Consider the following 23,060-nt stretch of genomic DNA (forward strand, 5'->3'; position numbering starts at 1 on the left):
CGCATTTAGGCCTTCGAAAGCGAGATCCATTCGTATTTGTCAAAGAAAAATTCTTCACGGGTCACCCAAGGGACACAAAACTGAAGCATCGTGCGTCACAATGACATTATCTTCATAGCATTGAAGATAACGTCAGGATGTCAGGATCACAGATTCCAAGCGGCAAGAACTATGGCAGACTCTGATACCCGGTCCCATGGGATACATAGGCGCTCGCCCCCAAAGTTCGAGTTCCTCATCACAAAACGAATTGTGATCTCAAGAGCCAGTCCAACCCACAACACCATCACCCTACGGGAACACTCGGAAGCGAATGGGTCATCCCTGCTGCGCGAGAGGATCCTGTGTCACCCCTAGTGAAAATCTATTCCGACGCCAGGCAAAATCATTTCTCTACCATAGTTAGCACAAATCCTCACCATCTTTACTATTATGCAGGGCCGAGTCTCATCTTTACTCTGATGCAAGGCCGAGTCCCATCTTTACTGTCAGCACCCAATTTCGGTCCACCGGCTCCAGGGGGGCAAAATCGTCATTTTTGCCATCCATCGGAGGGAAGTATTTCTGGTTAATTACTTGAGCACTCACGATTTTTGGAGATATAACATTTCCTCAATTTAGAGCCAATTTACCATTTTTTTTTCGAAAAATACTCCATGGGTAGTCTTTGAATTTCACGTGCGTCAATGTCAATTTTTAAAAATTTCGAGACTAAAATGAGGGCCGAAAATATTTTATTGCATAATATTTATCCATAAATTTTTCTGAACACGATGCCCATCTCGGATTAATTTTTCGACACCCAATTGCAAAGATAATAATTTTAATCTCTACGCGCATTAAACGAATTTTTGGAAAAAAAAAAGAATAGAATAGACAGCTGTAGGTCGGTCAGCAATGGTCAAAAGTTGGTCTGGACTTCTGACCGTTGACAAAAAAAAAGACAACTGTGGGTCGGTCAGCAACGGTCAGAAGTTGGTCTGGACTTCTGACTGTTGACAAAAAAAAAAATTTGGTCAGGACCGGTCAGGGCTTCTGACCGTTGCCCCTGCCATTCCCGCCCAACTCAGCCACTGTTCTTCTTCTTCCAGCTCCCAGGGCAGCAAAGAGGAACCTGGACCAAAAACAGAAAAAAGAAAAAGAACGGAAACCCTAGCCGCTCACTCCCTCAGCTCATTCGGCCCGAAACCCTAGCCGTTCAATCCCCTCAGCTGAGCCAAGAACAGAAACCCTAGGAATAAAAACCCTAAGCTCCAACTCCCTCGTCCCGGCTGGCACACTCACTCTCAACTCAGAACACTCCCGAAAAGAACGAAAAAAAAAACCCTAGAGGCTCTCTCTCACTCTCTCACGGATTCTCCCGAAAATCAAAAAAAAAACCACAGCTCGACTACGGCGAATTCCCGAAGCTCACCCGGATTCCCCCCACAGCTCAAACTCCCGAAAACTCCATCTACTACACCGATTCTTCCAGAGCCTGATTTCCGGAATTTCCCCCAACTCGGACGCCCGTTTCACCTTGAGCTTCGACGCTCTCTCTCGGATCTGAAACCCACAACTCGCCCACAGAACGACTCCCTCAGCTCAACCTCGAACCTCTCGGCTCCCTCACGCCCTCTCTTCCTCTTGATTTCCTTGCCCCCAGCTCACCCGCGACCTTCGAATCCCTCACCGACTTCGCCCTCGGCTCGTCCGGACACCTCAGCTCGGAACTCTCCCGCTCTCCCACGCCTCGGCTCCCTTGGCTCCTTGTCCGGCCTCCAGTTCACCTCTCGCCGCCACCCGAGCCGCTCGGCCGCCCCGAACCGGATCCCTTCCTCTCCTTTATTTCGTTTTTTTTTTTTGCTAACCGGGTCAACTCCTCTCCGGGCCAGCACAAGTAGCAGCCTAGTCCAGATCCAGCGGCCCAGCCCAGCCTGTGTCCACCAGCCCACTAGCCGTGGTCCGGTCCGTCCAGCAGCGGCCCAGTTTGATCGCAGCCCGTCCAAGTTCCCTCGGCCCAGTTCGGCCCAGTCCATCCTACCAGATCTCAGCCCGCCACGGCCCGGCCCATCTCGCCCAGCAAATTTTTGACTTTTTTTCATTTTTTTTATTTACAGAATCACCCCTCAACTTCTCGAACTAGGTAAATCCTCAACTTAGTGGCATGTTTAGGGTTCCATTTCTGAATGTTTATGTTTACTTGATGAATATGATGCGAAATGAGCGTTATTGGGTTGCGTGCATGGTCGGATTTGTTCCGAACTCAATCTTATGAACTTTCTATTTTGTTCCATTTTAGTCCTGAGGGCGCCTTTTCGTCTCTAAAAAAATCAGCCCTCAGCTTTCCGATCCATTTCAGTCAGGCCCTGGCCATTTTTAGCCTTATTCAATCAATCCTTGAATTTTTCAGAATTTTTCAATCATCCCAAAGAACTTTTCAAGTTGTTTCAATTCAGTCCAGAGGCTATTTTCCTCCTTTTTCAGATCTGCCCCGAATTTTAAAATTCTTTTCCAGTCAAGTCCGGTCATTTTAATATTTTCCAATTAGTCCTTGAATTTCTCAGAATTTTTCAATCATCCCAAAGAACTTTTCAAATTGTTTCAGTTTTGTCCAGGGACTATATTCCCCCCTTTTCAGATCTGCCCTGAATTTTAGAATTCGTTTCAGTTGAGTCCCGGCCATTTTTAGCATTTTCCAATCAGTCCCTGATTTTTTAGAATTTCTAAACCAGTTCCGGGAACTATTTACGTTGTTTCAGTTAAGTCCCTGGGCATTTTTCACTTTTCAGATCAGCCCGAACTTTCAATTTTCGTTTCAAAAAGTCCTGAGACATTTTCAGTAATTTTTGTACAGTTCTGGATTTTTTCAGAATTTTCAAAACAGTCCCCTGAAACTTTATCCGAATTTTCAAATCAGTCCCTATTCTTTTAAAATCATCCAATTCAGTCCCTGGACAATTTTTTAAAGATACCTAACCCCTTCCTACTTGATTCCCGACCGACAACATGTGTACCCCGCTTAAGTATTTTTATTTCTGTAATTGTATGTATATAACATGACAATGTGTATTCTTTTATGATTTTTCGCTTGCATGAATCGGTGCCGTTTTATCGATTCCGTTAATATTATGTGTGTGTATGTTTGCATGCGTTTATCGTGATCATGGCGGCACCGATTGTGTAAAATATGTATGTTTATCGTGCTTGACGTGATGATGTGCTCTTAATCCGTGTTTAAATGCTTTATTTCATTGTTTAATTCGAAACCTCACGCGAATCAGTTTAATCATGTAAACTCAGCTTAAAATTAATTTTTTTAAAAAATTTCAAGACAGTCGGAAATTAGAGTTTATCGGGCGGCTCACTAATGGCCATTCCAACGGCTCGAAATCCATAAATTTTAACCAACTTAAAATTCAACACACAAGACGATCGGGATGCTAAACTCGGCTAAATAAACCACTTGACTCTTTTAAATGAATTGCATGAATTGATTAACAATTTGTAATCGCGTCGACAGTTCAAGAATTGTTGATCATGCCCTTTTAAAATTTACAATTTCAAGAGCACCGAGATGCGTACCACGCAATCTTAACTTTACATGCACACACATATTTCCCGATTCAAGGACATGACTACCGGTTCTTGTCCTGCCGTCATTCTAGCGTAGGTTTGTGTCTAGAATGGGTCAAAACATGGGAAAACAAATTAATCACAAACTCGGCTTAATTAAACATGGGCAAATAGTTGAGTAAAAGGGTTAGGTTGTGGGTTTCAGGCAAAAACACTCTTGTCACAATCTGTAAAAAGCCACATTGTCACAATACAAGAAATTCTAAAAAAACAACATACACATCCGAGACTTGATTACAAACGTTGTGTTTGTCGGGTCCACAAAAAAATAATGTCGGATGCCACATCCCCTCTCCATCACCCGTTTGTTTGCTTTAGGGTAGGATTTGTGTGTCAAGATACTCCGGTTAATAATTGGTTAACTTACATAAATTCGGCAATAACAAAACCCCATTATTTGATTATTTGTGCTTACTTGTTACATTTCTACACTTGTTTGTTATGCGGGTCGAGCCCGATCGTTTAGGACATGATTCACATGGGGTCCAACGCCCCAATCGTAGATTACGGGATCTAATCCCTAAACACTGAGTGCGCATCTTAATTTCAGTTTTAGTCTTTTCAAACGACACAGTGAGCACGAGTGGAATAATGACCGAACGCGAACTGATTGGGATTCAGTTGTTATAATTTTTATTTATTTGAGAGGACAATGTAAGGATTTATACTGTACATCTATTCATGTAAGAATCCCGATCGGAGAGTGGACGGTTGGAGTGTCTCTTCTAATTTACGGTGTCAAAACGCGTAAGATGAGCGGAACTTAATCATGCGGTAATTAAATTAAAATGGCAAGCCTAGACAAGTTAGAGTACCGATAGGGCATGCGAAATATAGGCTCGCATGTAACAGAACCCCCGAATTCGGAACCTCGGTTTTCGCAGACCATATGCCTTAGCAATTAGGTGTACCCCGTACCCCTAGACCAGGGTAACTTGTCGGCTCTCGACCTTCGGGTCGTAAAATGGCAAGTGGCGACTCCTTCTCACGTGCGTCTATCGCGCGTCCCTGGGAAGGCGGACACTCCCAAGCCGCGTTGCATTGACGCGCGCGCGCGTGCCCCGACGAGATGAAATTCGGGTGCGCACAGCTTGGCGACTCCACTGGGGACACTTAGAGGGTTTGGGCTCGTACTCGTTTGCTTTGTTTGCTTTTTTATTTACCGCTTTCCGCAATTTTTCGCTTATCTACTTTACGCATTTTTATTTTCCGCACACGCATTGCATATCATACTAGCTTCTAGGTACCTATGGGTCGCGTCCCACGACCGGTAATAGGAGCATAGGTTAGATAGGGGTTCCGAGTAAGGGTACGTCGCACGGTTGGACCGTCGATTAGGCCCCCAAAGATCCCCGCTCGATTTTAAAGAATTGACACTCTTGAGTCGGGAGACCCATCCTTACGTAGCACGGTCCCTGTCGTACCGAACCCATGCATCGTGCTACGCTTCCATGCCATCCTCCAACTCGACTCCGACAACAGTCCATCGAGTCGGCCTACGTGCATCATGTAAGCTGTGCATGTACATGTATTTTGTATAATGAATTAAGCTGTGGGCATTTACATTTCCGCAAGCATGCATCATGTAAATTTTCAAAATTAGGATGTCATTCGCATTGATGAGTCTTAAATCGATTTTCCTTCATCTTGGTAAGGAATGGCGCACTCATTCTCCTGTCCGCACCTCGATAGAGTCACATAGCCACTCGAGGAGATTGCTCGCATATGAACGGAGCTGCACTTGGTCGATCGCCACTATATCGCTGCGTTCGTAGGAGATGTTCCCTTGTTGGCCACCCGACGCGTAGACTGGAATTTCCTCGAGGCCGCCATCGCATTCTGGAACCCAAGTCGCGCCGTCTTCGACATACAAGGTACCGAGCTCACGCCAACCATCGAAGAATACCGGACACTCTTCGGTCGAACCGCAGTTGTCCACGGCATTGTAGAACCCAACTTCCACACCGCCCGACCAACCCTAGTCTCACGCCTACTCAGGGTTCCTACGACTCGTTTGAATGCTGAACTCGCATACTCCGGCAGCACGGAGATTGCAATCGAGAAACTCATCCTTTTTATTGAGTCCCGAGCGCATAGGGTCCAGGGGGATTTTCTTTGAAAGGATTTATGTCATGCTGTTCTATTGCTAATCTTTGGAACTCTCTTATTCCCTCACTCGCATAGTCTCATCGATGCGACCTTGGCTAGCGTTGTCCTCCAAGTGGTCAGAGGGCGCGGTTACGAGGTAGCTCTTGTAGCTGAGACCGTTCGGTCCCTCGACCGTATTTTGAGAACACGTGACCGAAGAATAAGAGGATCCCCCATCCTCTTACAAATTTGGTTTTAAAGCCACGCAAACCCCTTCGGTCTAGTGCGCCCGGTTATGTATTTTAATGGTCCGGAGTCGATCATTTCTCAATTGCTGTCCCTTGTGCGCGTGGAAGAACGCAAGATTTCCGAGTGGATCAAAATTTTTCGCGAAATACCACCTAGGGGCTTTAAGTGGTGAGCCGCGTGGATGCCACCTGGACCCGCGGCCCTTAGGTGCCCTGATTTTAACGGAGTACCACTCGTAAGTCATGCGGGGTCCACCACATATTTCTCTGCGCGAGTGATGAGGCAGTTTGACAGCTTGCAGATAGTCCCCGAAGACACGACACGGGCTGGATTCGAACACACTTGGCGGAATGATCAGACATTTGTGGATCGTCAAAGAGACATCGAACGAGTCTTGGATGCGTGGCGAACCGTGGTCATCGAGCGTCCTTATTTCCCCCAGCATCCAACCCTCGAGGAACGGGATTTCTAGGCTACCGAGGAAAATCTCCTCTGCTTCTATCAGTGGGGTCCGAAAACACAGGAGGATTCCGCCGACTCTCCACGAGTCGAAGATAGCGGACCAACGGGAGCGTCTCTCACCTCGAACGTGGCCATCCAAGCGGAGCTTGCTAACCTCAGGACCGAGAGAGATCGTCTTCGTCGAGAAGTCGCAGAGAAAGACGAGCAGCTTGTGAATCAGCGGCAATTACAGAGAGAGCTCGCCCAGGCCCGCGCCGAGCTACAGAGGCGCGAGCAGGAGTTGGCACGAGCGAATGTCGCGATGGAGAGGTTCAGGAAGAGAGCCCGTGGAGGTCCACGCACCCCTTAGGTTAGACGCCTCCACCAGGTCCTCACCTGGATCGGTGCTCTCTACGGCCACAGTCACTCGCACCCTGAGCGTGGTGGAAGAACGACTTAGGGCTTGTTTTTAAAAATTGCATTGTATCTTGGAACTCTTTTGAATCAATGCAAGTGACAACATTAGTTTTCAAAATCCATGCATCCTATGCACGTCATCCCTTTATTTATTATTCCACACATTTTTATTTTAAACGTGACTCGTTTGCGCTGCAATTTACACACTCAGAGCTTCCTTCTCACATGTGTTCGTCGCGCGTCCCCGGGAAGGTGGACACTCCCAAGCCGCATTGCATTCACGCGCGCGCGCGTGCATCGACGAGATGAAATTCGGGTGCGCACATTTACTTTTATGCAAGGCCAAGTCCCATCATCACTACTCTGCAGGGCCGAGTCCCATCTTTACTTTTCTGCAGGGCCGAGTCCCGTCTTTACTCTTCTGCAGGGCTAAGTCCCGTCTTTACTTTTATGCAGGGCCGAGTCCCATCTTTACTTTTCTACAGGGCCGAGTCCCATCTTTACTTTTCTTCAGGCCAAGTCCCATCATCACTTTTATGGAGGGCCGAGTCGCATCTTTACTTTTCTGCAGAGCCGAGTCCCATCATCACTTTTATGCATGGCCTATTCCCTTCTTCACTCTTATGCAGGGCCGAGTCACATCTTTACTATTCTGCAGGGCCGAGTCCCATCTTCAATATTCTGTAGGGCCGAGTCCCATCTTTACTTTTCTGCAGGGCCGAATTCTATTTTTACTTTTCTACAGGCCCGAGTCCCATCATCACTATTCTGCAGCGCTGAGTCTCATCTTTACTTTTATGCAGAGCCGAGTCCCATCTATACTTTTCTGCAGGGCCGAGTCCCATCTTCACTCTTATGCAGGGCCAAGTCCCATCTTCACTCTTATGCAGGGCCGAGTTCCATCTTTACTATTCCACAGGGTCGAGTCCCATCTTCAATATTCTGCAAGGCCGAGTCCCAACTAACTTTGGCTTTATGAATCCTCGGATTATCCCATACCTTAGCAACAAATTTTCTCTCATATAGTAACAATACTTCTCTAAATTAGAAACTTCTTAACATGAACAACCTATCTTTATATGGAAAATTAAAGGATTGAAATTGATAATGTACCTAACTTTATATGAAAATGTGAAGGACTAAAATTGTTTAAGTTGTGGTTTGTTATAGTAGTTTAAGAGTGGAGCCTCAATCTCCTCAAGAAATCAACCTATCGGAATTTAGTCATAATAAGAGGCAATAGAGATGTGAGAACCTCTATATGGGAATATAGGAAGCATGAATAATAATCCAAGAAAGATGTGAGAGCATAAGTCTTTGGCATATGGTGCAGGGTGAAACTATATGTCAGCACCCCATTTTGGTTTACCCTAGCAAAAAGAGGGCAAAATTGTCATTTGTCACTATTGGAGGGAAGTATTTTGATTAATTGCCCAAGAATTCACGATTTCTAAACTAGGGGGCTTTTTTAATTTAATTTGACATTTTTTTAGGAAAAATGCTCTACGGGGCGTTTCAAGCCTTACGCGTGTCAAATTCAAATTTCAAAATCATGAAAATCGAGGCCAAAAAATAATTTTCTACATAATATCGATCCCTAAATTTTTCTGAAAGCAATGGCGGTCTCGAATCATTTTTTCGATATTCAATTGAAAAGACAAGAATTTTAATTTTTACGCGCGTCAAATTCAAATTCTTAAATCTGTTTAAAAAAAAATTTCACGCAGACAGACCCTTTCATTTTCGCCCTTGTTCTTTCTGTCGTTCCACTTCGCCCCCTTTTCTCTTCATCTTCTTCCTTTCCACCCCCCTGCTTTCTTTTCTTCTCTTCTCTTCTCCCTCTCTTCTTCTCCTCTTCTTTCACTGACGTCCCTCTGCCACCTCCGACACGCCGCGGTTGCCCACCCATCGCGATCGCCTGCCACAACTGACACGCTCATTCAACACGGCACCGCTCGCTTCCCCAGTACACTCCCTCAACCGCTATCTCTCCCTCATGGTCCCGCTCTCGCTCTCTCTCTCAACTCCCAACGTTCAGATCTCCCTCTCACGCTGGAAATCTCTCCCTCTCGCTCCGATTTCTCCCCGGGAACAGACTCGCGACACTCCTCGGAGCAGAACCCCTCTATTTCCCCCTCCTAATTCCCCCGATTTTCGACAATTGAACTCGGAAAATCCCTCGCCGGAAAACTCGAAAACCTAGCCAAAAACCCGAAAAATTCTCCTTGATCCCAACCGACCCGAGCCTCGTGACACCCCTCCTGAGCATGGTGTAGCCCAGGCGGTGCTCGCCGCCGTCTCCTGTGCCGTCGCCGCGGAACCCAGAGGCGGGAACCGCTGTCCGCGGCCGCCAAACTCCTCTTCTCTGCCCAACTTCATCTTCTCTGACCATCCCTTCTCTCACGGGCTCGGCCCATCTTCATTCCATTTTTGCAGGTCCAGCCCAGTTGATTCGGCCCAGTCCAATCTAGCTGAGACGACTCAACCCAGTCTAGACGCCCGACCCGTTCCGTTTTGCCTGGAATTCGGCCCGGAACGGGCGACCCAGTTCGCTCACACGCACGACCCAACTCCCCGCATCGACCCAGCTCGCCCGCAGATCCGGCCCAGCCATTGCCCCCCCGTGGCCCAACTACCTTTCGCGGCCCAGCTTCCCTCCGTGGCCCAGCCCCCCTCGCGGCCCAGCCCATCCGCACTTCCGGCCTGCTCCTCGCGGTCCAGAGCCTGTGCTGCTGGTCTGTTCGGTCCATACCGCCTCCGGCCCGGTCCAGCCGCCCTGAATCCGGTTTAAACCGATACTAGGCATATTATTCCGACTTAATGGCATGTGTAAGGCTCATTTTGTGAATAAATTTGATGATTGTGGTGATAATTTGTGATTGTTGTGTTAAAAAAATTGAAAATTGGGAATAAGGAAAAGATGAACAAAACATAAATAAATAAATAATTGTTGTTCTAATTAAACCGACGAAAGCACGAATTGGAATATTTTTAATTACTCGACGTTAAAACAGGTTATTTGAAGCGAGAACCAATTCACACGAATCAATCTCATGTTCACTCGGCTTTAAGGGAATTAAATCGATTGAATACATCAAAACTGGTTTAATTAATTATTCGGACTAAAAATTTGACAAAATTAAATTCCGTCGTGACTAATTTTTGCTTTTTCGTGTGCACATGTGAATAATTGGATATGCTTTGTTCGAAATCCCGCAAAAATCGGCTAATCACGTAAACACGGCATTAAAAGACACAACTCTCTTGCATTCACATGTTCATCAGATTTTATTTACTTTGTCTACTTTCGTTGTTTTGTCTGTTTTCTGTTTATTTATTGCGAGTCGAGCCCGAATCCCTAGGATACGATATACACGAGGTCCAACACCTTCTCTTGTCAATCACGGGGTCTAACGCCCCGCACACCTAGCGCGCGCAACCCGAGTGCGGAATCGAGTCTTGTTTTGATTTATTGCTTTGCTCCTAGTATTGTCGATGAGGAAGACGACTCGGATAGGGTAAGTAAGTCGCGGCCGGACATGATCCGAGAGCTCGACCGATCCTACGGCTATCAAGAGAGTCACGTGACTCTTTCGCCATCCGTTGGTTCGGTTGGACCCGACCCCCAACTCTCTGAGCCTGCATTGCTTTAATTTCGGTTTCGGTCATTTGAACACACGGTGAGCGCGAGTGGAATCTTGGCCGAACGTGATTCGACCGGGATTCGTTTTATTGTAATTTGTATTTATTATTTGAGAGTACATTGTGAGGTATTTATTTGTACATTCATTTATGTAATGATCCCGGTCGGCGAACGTAGAGTCTGAGAGTCGGAATCGATCGACTCGATCTATGAGTCCCTTAGACGAGCGGAACCACACGATTCACAGGTCCGATCCACACGGCGAACCAAACATCATAATTCGGCTAGCTGAGATGCAAGGATGGTGGACCGACCCTTTGACTCGGGAATCCGCTTTTCTCTCGGCCTCTTAAACTGGATCGATCACTTCTACGAATTTACAGTGTCAAAACGAGTGAGATGAGCGAAACTTAAATCAAGCAGTAAATAAGTAAAAAATGGCAAACCCTAGAAAAACTAGAGTACCAATAGGGCGTGCGGGATATAGGCCCGCACGTAACAGAACCCCCGAATTCGGAATCTCGGGTTCCGCAAGACCATATGCCTTAGTAATTAGGTGTACCCCGTACCCCTAGACTCGAGCAACTCACCGGCCCTCGACCTTCGGGTCGTTAACAGGTAGTGGCGACTCATTCTCACGCGTGTCCGTTATGCGTCCCCACGGGAAGGTGGACACTCCCAAACCGTGCGATTCCGCACGCATGCGGGCTCCGACGAGACGAAATTCGGGTCCGCACACTATAATAACAAAAAATTAACATTGACAGCAAATTTTGAAGTTCAAGCATGAGAAAATAGATTTATGAGTTTAAACCACTAATCTTTAGGAATAAAATTGTCTTAAAATGAATACCATATAAGGTATTCCATATTTCAAGCAATACACATCCTAATGAACTCAATTCAAATTCTTATTATATTAATCCTAAAACGAACAAGTCCACGAGGAAAAAATGTATAAAATAAAGGTAACTAATAAGTAAAATAATTAGAAAATGCTCCTGCATATAAGTGACATTATATTTTGAGTGTATTTATTGTGGCTTTGAATTATACAAGTGCAAATGTATAATGTTTGTCGATTATTAAATTGATAGAAAAATACATTAATCTCATGTAGAAAACATTGTTCACTAGTAAAAATAAACTTTTTTTCATGCTTGATTTCATTTTGAAATTATGTGCATACGCTCATAACACAATTAGCATCAATTTGTGAAAAATTCTAACTTAAACTTAACTTGCTCTAGCTTGCTAGATTATTGTCCCTTATTGACCGCAAAAAATACAGCTTTGTAGAGAAGTTATCCATCGGTTACCAATATTAATTTGGAAGTATACTAAACCCACAATCTCTAAATATCAATTCTAGGTGGAACTATATTCCTATCATAGCTGTACTTCTAATTTTGATTGCATCTTTTAGTAAGTTTTGCTCTAATTGGCTGATTGAAGGAGCAGCTCGAGGGAGCATCTACCCCTATTTCGTTGAAATTTAGGAAGCCACAATTTACCTTGTCATTCTTATTTTTATTTGTCATCCTAATTTTATGTCCTCATCCTTTTTCTCTTCTATTGTTCCTTAGCCGGATCCCTATCCTTCTCCTCTTTATTTATTGTAATAATGCAAGTTGATTCAATGACTTCTCATGTTAAGGAAACAAACCATTCGTAATTTAATTTCTTGTCTTTATGTTAATCTCAAATATTTCTTCATATTGTGTAACACCACTAAAGAAGTGTTTAAACCCCATGGGGTTCAACCTAGAGGTTAAGAGGAGCTATCCACCCGATCTCCATATTCAAAACCCTTGGGGGCTACCAGAGCTCTTTTAGCGTGATTACCTGCTCTGTGCGTCGCCAAGGGTTTAGAAAGCCCCGGGGTTTAGTCGGGCAAAGTTTGAACACCCCAGGTCGGCAAACTAAACAAGTATTTAGAAATAGCATCGATTGTCCTGGTCAAACGTTTTCAGTTATATGAATTTTTAGAAATGTGACGATTTGTAAATTGTCTTACTAAAACTGGTGATGTCAACTTAAGGGCCAGTTTGGTTTCAAGATTATATTTTAGAATCACAATTCTAACTTAACTCTACCCACTACAAAACAAAATAACTCATACAAAATCAAAGAGTGGGTCCCATTTGTACCACTTTTTTCCACAACAAAACAACATAACTCATATAAAGTCAAATGGTGGGCCCCATTTATTCCACTCAAAATCAAAATCAAAATCTGATTTTAAAATCCTACTATGAAACCAAACGCAACCTAAGATTTTGAGGGTCCTTGAAGTAATGTCATCATGTACGTACCAAAGTGTTTTACCTAACGAACCTGTACTGAGACAGTTCACGTTTTCGAAGAAAAAATTATGATGCTAAAGAGTTACATAAGTTCTTTTCAATTTTTCAATTTGTTATTATTTCAAACTTAGAAAATATATTAAAATAGCAATCGGTTTGTTATGTATGTATATGTAATCGCTAGAGAGAGTGAAACTAATTTCACTTACGTTTGAGCTTATTAGAGGCATTGATATGGTTGAAGTTTATTTAAGAAAGCCTTTCAAATTGAAATAACCTTCGGCTAGTCAAAATGTTTTGTGCTGATTCAAAATTTGAGAAGTTTCAAATCGAACGTATACAATGAATATGACATAATAAGAACTTTAACTGATTACAATAAACAGATTTTACTGGTTTGAACATCGGCAATGAAATTCAAGAAATGAGACACATCTAATCATGAACTTCAATAATTTCCAGATTTGAGCAGGAACTGATTTACTATAAGGAGGTATCCCCTTGATAGTATTCGCATATAAACCCTTTAATATTCAACATGTTGACCTCTAAATTAATCCACAAGAATAAGGTAACTCTTATGTGCTTCTTCAAAAAGAAGTAAGAAAACCAGTTCAACCAATGGTTAGTGCCTATCAAAAAGTACATTAACAATAACATATTAGCAAACCAGGACAAGGTGATTACCAAATTTGAAATATCTAATGCGTTTATCCCAAATGATCGATCTCTTTAACTTTCAGTGCCACTATTCACTATAGTTCGGTGTCAATCACATTCAAGATAACTTAACATGTAAAGCAAATGATAAATCAACCAACAGACCAAACAATATCATAATCCCACCACCCGCGAGGAGCTCCAATTTTTGCTCTACGCACAAAAATGTATATCAGCTCACTATTTTGTAAAATATCAAGTTATATGAGATGAAGCAAAACATTAATCAAAGGTCCAAAATATGATTAATATATATGATATAAACTTTAACCAAAAATGTTGTCATAAATTTTAAAAATAAATAAATAATAAAATAAGTTTTTAGGGGATGAATCTCTGGTAAGATGGTCGTGGACGAATCTCTGCTTAAGTGATTACAGATATTTGATTTTACCTATATAAGCATATTATAAAAGTGGTCATCAGTATTATCAATATGCTTTTTTTCTTTGTTATGATTTAAGAAGGAGGCTAATGGAGCTTAATAGGAAAGAGACAGAGAGAACTTTTTACAACATGTTGCATTATGCACTCCTTTTCTTTTTGTTATGATTTAAGAAGGAGGCAAATGAGCGTAATAGAAAAGAGACAAGGGGAAATAATCAAAGTATCACAAGACGTTCCATTGATGAAAATTGAGTTAAAAGACTTTTGGTTCCAAGTCGAATTCATACAATTGCTACTGCTGAGCCAATTTTTCTCTATGCAATATTATTTACATTCATTTCCCGCACCTTGCGGTAAATGCTAACATGGTCAAATTGAAGCCCACGAGACTAGGATAGAGAACGACAACCCACGACTAATTGGATCAAGCAACAAGAGCCTAAATAAGGAGAATAACCCATGACTAAAGCCTGATAGAAGACCCGACCCAAGACGTGCGGCAAAACCCGTCTTGCACAGCAGCAACGTGGGTTGACTTCATGAGTGGCGACTGCAAGGTATTTCCAAGCTAAAGAAACATTTTGTCCATATTTGGTGATATTTATTTCCTCACATGCAATGATTCCAAGGACGAGTTGGAAGATTGCATAATTGGACAAGTAAAGGAAATTATTGAAGATTCCAATATGGATTGAAGATGTATGTTGACGAATTCTTGGGGAATTATTCGTGCTTGACAACCGCTAGGTGGATTTCTAAGTTTGCTTATATATTGTTCCCTTTTGATTGTTGTTAGTTAGGTTATCAAGCACATGACAGAATAACATACAGAATCATTCAGCGACATACAAAGCAAACAGGGAGCCCATACGACATCCAAACCGGTGTTTTTAGAATACATTGCCCACAATACTATTTTCTACTGGTTCACTCAACCATTAGAAAATATCAAATATTGGACTCCAAAAATCCCTCACGACGCCAAACAGATGAAAAGTGTCTTCAATCATATTTCGTAGATCATCTGCTCTATACAGAGTAATTTTCTGAATACAGACAACTTTTCAGTGGAAGTCAAAAAATGTCGATTCATCCAGGAAAAGTTAATGCCCGATGTCAGATGCAGTCACATCCAGTAATTATATAGAGTATGAGCATTGTTTCGGATTGTCTCTCGGAAGTCACACAGACTCCTCGAATGACCCTCGAGTGACAGAACAAGCATACCTTTCAACGGAAAACCATATCCGGAGATTGGTTTGACAGAACATCGGCAAATGAAGTTAGCCATGCATTGCCCCGAAAACTACAGCGGACAGACACAATTGGGCAAATCAGACTCCAGAATCCCTTTCAGTTTCCCGAATGACCTCCGAAGAGCAGAAAAAATCGTTTTTAACAGAAATTCATAACCGGGGGTCTTTTTAGTGGAAACTTGACGCCGGATGATTGACCAACCTGTCACGACCCGAAACTTATAGCAGAGTTTCCCCTCTATTCCTTAGTATCCATTGTAATATACGCAACTCATATATGTATAATCTGTTTTCCTAACTCCCAACACATTGAACCAACCCAGCAAGCTCGATATAAACATATAACCACCCAACTAATTCTGATATATGCATAAAACTCTCAAAGAGTACTCAGTTGCAACCATCTTGTAACACAAACTGAACGAAAGTTTTCATATATATATCTAGTATACTTCTATAACACATCCAACCTTTAAACCAACTCGGCATGCTCTACATGAATATATAATCAATCTAACAGATTATAATGTACATAGATACTCTCAATAGTGTGTTCAGCTACAACCATACCACTAAACCAACTAAACAAAAGTTCAGGTCGTAACAGGATTGTAACATTTACGAACACTTACTACCTATACTATGGGTGGGCCTACTTGCCAAAATGCTTTGCGCTGATCTCCGTTATCCAAAAGTCCTCCTGTGCGGATAGTCTAGCTTCTAGCTCATCTGGAAAAATGTATGCAAGGGGTGAGCTGCAACTCAGTGAGTACGATATTCCAATGTAAAATGAACTAATATGTTAACATCACAATTCATCACAATCAATCATGTATCTACTTATGTCCGCATTCCACCAGATATAGAATCCAATACCAAGATCATATTTTCACACAACTCATATGGCAACCAAATCCAAACAACAATAATATAGCCATGGGGTCGCATTGCCTTGCGACAAGTTCTGACGGTACCGTGACCCCGCATACTTTAAAGAATTATCTGTTCATTCACATATCATATCTCATCAGCGGGGAGGGGGGCCCATTAACCTCTGGCGGTAAGAGTTGACCTTCATTTATATTCCGCCGGTCCAGCGGCCGATCATGCCCATACTTATATTCCGCCGGGTCCAGCGGCCGATCAGGCCCCTATTTGTATTCCGCCGGGTCCAGCGGTCGATCAGGCCCCTTTTATAATCCCCCGGGTCCAGCGGTCCCATGGCTATAGTCCAACAATCACAATCATACAAAGCACGCACATCAACTATGTTCCGCAATCATTCAGCTACGATCACCTCTATAACCATACATATATATATATATATATATATATTATCATTTTACGATGGAAGAAAGTACTCACAAAGACCCCCGAAAATAATAGCTCGAGGGGGGGGGGGGGGGGGGCCCATTAACCTCTGGCGGTAAGAGTTGACCTTCATTTATATTCCGCCGGTCCAGCGGCCCATCATGCCCCTACTTATATTCCGCCGGGTCCAGCGGCCGATCAGGCCCCTATTTGTATTCCGCCGGGTCCAGCGGCCGATCATGCCCCTATTTGTATTCCGCCGGGTTCGGCGGCCGATCAGGCCCCTTTTATAATCCCCCGGGTCCATTAGTCCTATGGCTATAGTCCAACAATCACAATCATACAAAGCATGCACATTAACTATGTTCCGCAATCATTCAGCTACGATCACCTCTATAACCATACATATATATATATATATATTATCATTTTACGATGGAAGAAAGTACTCACAAAGACCCCCGAAAATAATAGCTCAATGGGTCGAGCTTTCCGGGTGTATAGTCTCGGTCTCCTCAGCCCCTATTAAGTTTAAACATAAGGGTTAGATAATATACTAAATAAGAGTAAAAGTATGCATCAATTTACCTCCCATGCTATTTCCTGGATGTAGCTATAATATAAGATGTTTATAATTAACAAATGCTTCTTCCCTATCCCTTTCGGTTTCTGACTAACTCTCTAAATAGGGAACGATGCAAAATGATATACACGTGTATTCCTCAAATTATTTCAACTTAGCATTCGTTGCAATATATATCAAATGGATGACCAATTCGATCAGCCAAATTCATGAAGAGTGCAAGGAATTCTAAGTACTTCTTTGGTTCCAAAATACAAATAAACAAGAGCTTATTCAATCAATCCATCACATGGTATCATTATAATGCATGATAAATTCTCAAATCAGATCCCTTCTCTAATCCATAGTCAGCTCAAAGAGTAAAATATATGCATATATATACCTATGCACACACACTTGTCTACATCTATATATATATATATATATATTTTCAGAATGACATAGCTATGTGTCTTAGAAACCTCCTAACTCAACTAAGAAATTTGTCCTCCTGCCTTACAACCGAATTATTCAGCTCCTCTATGAGTGACCAACTCATTCTAAAACAACATGAGATTAACTCCAATTATATCCGACTCAACTTATATCAGCTAGGAAAACTAACTAAATTACAACAACTAAATTTCTCAAACCTAAACAAGCTGAAAGGGATACAAGGAGAGCCCTAACCTATGCCGAACCTAGTGAATATAAATGTTTCAATCATAAATAATCAACTTACAATCAATATTTCAGACTTAGCCTCCTCCCTCTCCTTCCTCTCCAGAATTTCTCAGCTCAGCTAACTTCTCTCTCTCTCTCTCTCTCTCTCTCTTCTGGTTCATTTTGGTTTTCCCTAAGCTAGGGATAGAGCAAGGAGAAGTATGGCTTAAATAAGGAAGAAAAGAAGAAAAATAAAGTGGTCAAAGATGGTCAAAGGCGGTGGGAAGAAAAGGGCTACTGAAGGGAGGCCACTTGGCCCATTCTACACTCATATCTATTTGACTTCACACTTTTTCGTTTTTTTTTCATATAGATAAAGATTCCAGCCACAAGTGGTGGTATATTATATACATTTAAAGATCCAGTCACAAATTATGGTATATTATATACATGTATGTTATGTAACCATTCATGTGCATATGTATATGTATATGTGCATCTATGCATGTTTAGTAAACACTAGCCTCACAATCTCCCCCACTAATAAAAATTTCGTCCCCGAAATTATTTACCTGATATCGGGAAAAGATATGGATATTTGACTCTCATAGAATCCTCGGGTTCCCAAGTGGCTTCTTTTCTCGAATGACTCTTCCACAACACCTTTACTAAGGGAATTTTCTTGGTTCGAAGGACCTGCTCTTTTCTATCTAAAATCTCCACTGGCTCTTCTTCATATGTCAAGTCTTCATTTAGCTCCACCGGTTGATAACTCAGAACATGGGATGGGTCTGGTATATACTTACGCAACATTGACACATGAAACATGTTATGAATACGGAATAGTTCAGGGGGTAGAGCCAGCCGGTATGCCACCTTCCCAATGCGCTCCAGAATCTCGTATGGCCCGATATATCTGGGACTAAGCTTTCCTTTCTTGCCAAATCTTAGAATACCCTTCCACAGTGATACTTTTAAGAAAACTCGATCTCTTTGCTGAAACTCGAGGTCATTTCTTAGTTTATCTGCATAATTTTTTTGTCGCCCTTGAGCGGTCTTTAATACTTCTCGGATAACCTTGACCTTTTCAGCTGTTAAGTCGACTATTTCCGGTCCAGTTAATTGCCTCTCTCCAACTTCATTCCAACACAAAGGTGTTCGACAAGCCCGACCATAAAGCGACTCATATGGTGCCATTCCAATACTAGATTGATAACTGTTATTATAGGCGAATTCCATCAAAGGAAGGTAGTCATCCCAGCTGCCTTGAAATTCTATAACACACGCTCTTAACATATCCTCCAATGTTTGAATGGTCCTTTCGCTTTGCCAGTCTGATTCGGGATGAAAAACAGTGGTCAAATTCAACTTCGTGCCCAGAGCCGTAACAAAACTATTCCAGTACTTGGAAGTAAAATAGGAACCTCTGTCTGATACTATAGATACCGGCACACCGTGCAACCTCACAATCTCTTTAATGAACAATTGCGCCAATTGGTCAGCACAAAATGTCGTTTTAACTGGTAGGAAGTGAGCAGATTTAGTCAGTTTATCAACGATCACCCATATAGAATTATGCCCTCTTCGTGTTCGTGGAAGTCCCGAGACAAAATCCATGGTGATCTTCTCCCATTTCCATTCAGGTACCGGAAGAGGTTGTAATAACCCGGATGGGTGTTGATGTTCCGCTTTAACTTGTTGACATACTAGACACTTGGAAACAAATTCAGCTATCTCCTTTTTCATGTTATACCCCCAATAGCTTCTCTTCAAATTATAATACATCTTAGTACTTCCGGGGTGCATCGCATACGGTGAGCTATGAGCCTGTGCTAGAATTTCTCTCTTTAACTCAACGTCATCAGGTATACAAATTCGATTCCCAAACATGAGTGTGTCATCCTCTTTCAAAAGAAATTCAAACTTCTTGCCTTCTTTCACTCTGCCTTCCTTAATTTTGTTTTTCATCTCTACCAAAAATGGATCTAATTGTTGCGCTTCTCGAATTCGATCAATTAACACTGGTTTCACATCATAAATAGCCATCAATGTTCCAGAACTGGTCGCCTCTAATTTAACTTCTAATGACCTCAACTCATTAATAAGTGTGTTGTGAACACTCCACATACCAGCTAATCTTGCTGATGATTTCCGACTCAGTGCATCTGCCACAACATTTGCCTTTCCTGGATGATAGTTGATCGTGCAATCATAATCTTTGATTAGTTCCATCCATCTCCTCTGTCTCAAGTTGAGTTCTTTCTGAGTAAACAAATATTTCAAACTCTTGTGATCTGTATAAATCTCACACTTTGCTCCATATAAATAATGTCTTCAATGTTTGAAAGCGAATACCACAGCTGCCAATTCAAGATCATGCGTTGGGTAATTCTTCTCATGGTTCCTTAGTTGCCTAGATGCATAAGCCACCACTCTGCCACATTGCATTAATACACAGCCTAAGCCTTGATGGGATGCATCACTATAGATCACAAATCCCTCATCCGTGGACGGAATAATGAGCACCGGGGCAGTAGTCAATCTCTTCTTCAACTCCTGGAAACTTTGCTCACACTCATCTGTCCATTCAAACTTCACACTCTTCCGCGTTAACCGAGTCAGGGGAGCAACAATAAGGGAGAATCCTTCCACAAATCTTCGATAATAACCAGCTAATCTTAGGAAACTCCTCACCTCTGTTACACTTGTAGGACGATTCCAATTCAAGATAGCTTCAATCTTCGTGGGGTCCACTGATACACCATCACCTGAAATCACATGCCCGAGAAATCCCACTCGATCTAACCAAAACTCACATTTGCTAAACTTAGCATAAAGTTTTCTTTCTCTCAAAATCTGCAACACTACTCGGAGATGTTCTTCATGCTCATTCCGGTTCCTCGAGTATACCAATATATCATCGATGAAAACCACCACAAACCGATCAAGATATGGCTGGAAGACTCTATTCATTAAATCCATAAAAGCTGCTGGAGCATTTGTTAACCCAAAAGGCATCACAAGGAATTCATAATGTCCATACCGTGTGCGAAAAGCAGTCTTGGGCACATCAGAGTCCTTGATCTTCAGCTGGTAGTATCCCGATCTAAGATCGATCTTCGAGAAGACGGTAGCACCTCGGAGCTGGTCAAACAAGTCATCTATCCTAGGTAAAGGATATTTATTGCGCACCGTAACTCGATTCAACTGTCGATAATCTATGCACAGTCTAAGCGAACCATCCTTCTTATTCACAAACAAAACTGGAGCGCCCCAAGGAGATACACTAGGCCTGATGAACCCCTTTTCTAATAATTCTTGCAGCTGGACTTTCAATTCCTTGAGCTCTGTTGGGGCCATACGATACGGTGCACGAGAAATGGGGGCAGTACCGGGCTCCAACTCTATAGTAAACTCAATCTCTCTATCAGGCGGAAGGCTAGGCAAATCATCTGGAAAAACATCTGGAAACTCGCAGACTATTGGAATTTCACTAAGTTTCAGTGAGTCGACCTTGGTAGCAACCACATGTGCCAAATATCCCTCACACCCCATTTTCAAAAGTTTCGTCACCTCGAGGGATGATATAACATTGAATGGAACACCCAACTGATCTCCATGAAACTTAAATTCAGGCTCATTCGGTATTCTAAAGATAACCTCCTTCTTGTAACACTCCACCGAAGCATAGTGAGAAGCAAGCCAATCCATCCCGAGGATAACATCAAAATCCCAAATGCTTAAGGGTATTAAATCTACTAACATTTCCTTATCCCCTAACTGTAGCCTACAACTGCGATACACTTCCCCAACTACCACACTTTCCCCGATCGGTGTAGCTATGGACATACGACTATCTAATAACTCTCGTGGTCTATCAGAATGCATGGCATATGACAATGAAATATATGAATGAGTGGACCCAAGGTCTATAAGTACATGAGCAAGTTTATTAAAGAGATTTAACATACCCGTCACAACAGTAGGAGTAGCTTCTGCATCCCGCTTCGTTAAGGTGAACACTCTACCCTGCGTCATTGGTCTATTTGTCTGGCCTGCTGAGCTCACCATCGATCCGCCCCCTTGGCTTTGCACACCTTTATTGCTACTCATCTGCCCACGGCCTCTCACCACCAATGGCCTATTGCCCACACTAGCACTGCTAGATGCCGCAACTATAAGCTGCTTACAGTTCCTTTGTACATGTCCCTTTATGCCACATCTAAAACAAGTAACCCCTTCACTCCTTAATTGTGGGCAATTGTTTCTCAAGTGATTACGACGTCCACAATGAAAACAACTCCCAGACTGCACTTGACAAGCACCGGAATGAAATCGACCACAATTCTGACAATTTTGACGCCTTGGAAGGTTAGTTCCACCATAACTCCCGCCACTCTGACTTCTCATGCCCTTATCTTCATGAGACCATTGCGGAAACTGCTGATATGTTGATTTCCCTCTATTGAAGCCCTACGTAAACCCGCCTCTTTTTGGGGGTCGGGAGGAACCCTCTACAATTGAGCTACTAGGCCGAGTTCTACTTTGTTCCTTCTGAAGAACTTCCTCTCGTAAGTCCTCCTCAGCAATGATGGCTTTATTATACAAATCTGAAAATAATGGGATCTCCAGATCGGAAACGCGCGACCTAATATTGAGGTTCAATCCATCCAAGAACCTACTGCATTTGAAAGTTTCATCACTTACCAATGTCGGAGCAAAACGTGACAACTTGGTGAATTTTACTTCTTATTCAGCTACGCTGAGGTCCCCTTGCTTCAAATTAAAAAATTCCCGCTCCTTGGTACGTCGAAACGAGGCTGGAAAGTACTTGTTATAAAATGCTTGCGTAAACTCAGCCCAAGTGATAACGTGTGAGGAGTTCGGGTCCAGTCGTCTCTGAGTAGCCTCCCACCAGTACTGAGCATCCCCTTCTAGCATAAATGTTGCGAGTGCCACACGTTGGGTGTCTGAAACCTCCATGATTGAGAAAATTCTTTCCATTCCAGCTATCCAATTCTCCGCTTCTATAGGATCAGCACTTCCCGAAAAACTAGATGGACCATATTTCCTAAACCTTTCATACGGCGTCAGTTGTTGCTCCATGTGAGATGTGGATGCACTCGGCTGTGCTGCTTGCCTCTTGAAGAAAGCCGTTTGTTGCTCAATTAGTTGCGCTTGCTGCTCAACTAGGCGAGTCATGGCGGCTAATGTTTGGTGGATTGGCGGATCTTGATTCCTGGGAGCCTCAGCAGCTTCTTGAGGAGCTTGAGACACTTGATCTTCTGTTATAGGCTCATTCTGATCAGCTAAATTCCCGGCTGTACGGTACCTACGTCGACCCCGCCTCGCACATTTGGGTCCCATTGCTAATTTCCTAAGCAATACACAAGTTAATCAAG

General features: G+C 42.8%; 1 protein-coding gene across 1 annotated transcript; it reads right to left on the bottom strand.

Moving 5' to 3' along the window:
- Positions 1-1,016: 1,016 nt before the first annotated feature.
- LOC116205681 lies at positions 1,017-23,025 on the bottom strand. Its single transcript, XM_031538317.1, has 7 exons — positions 22,490-23,025; positions 21,630-21,880; positions 21,051-21,497; positions 20,552-20,855; positions 20,017-20,287; positions 18,231-19,944; positions 1,017-1,114 (listed from the first exon to the last, which is right to left on the bottom strand). The coding sequence occupies exons 1-7, from the start codon at positions 23,023-23,025 to the stop codon at positions 1,017-1,019; spliced, it is 3,621 nt and encodes a 1,206-aa protein (XP_031394177.1).
- Positions 23,026-23,060: the final 35 nt, after the last annotated feature.

This window comes from Punica granatum, chromosome 1 (assembly GCF_007655135.1).
Source record: "Punica granatum isolate Tunisia-2019 chromosome 1, ASM765513v2, whole genome shotgun sequence".
Classification (NCBI taxonomy): Eukaryota; Viridiplantae; Streptophyta; class Magnoliopsida; order Myrtales; family Lythraceae; genus Punica; species Punica granatum.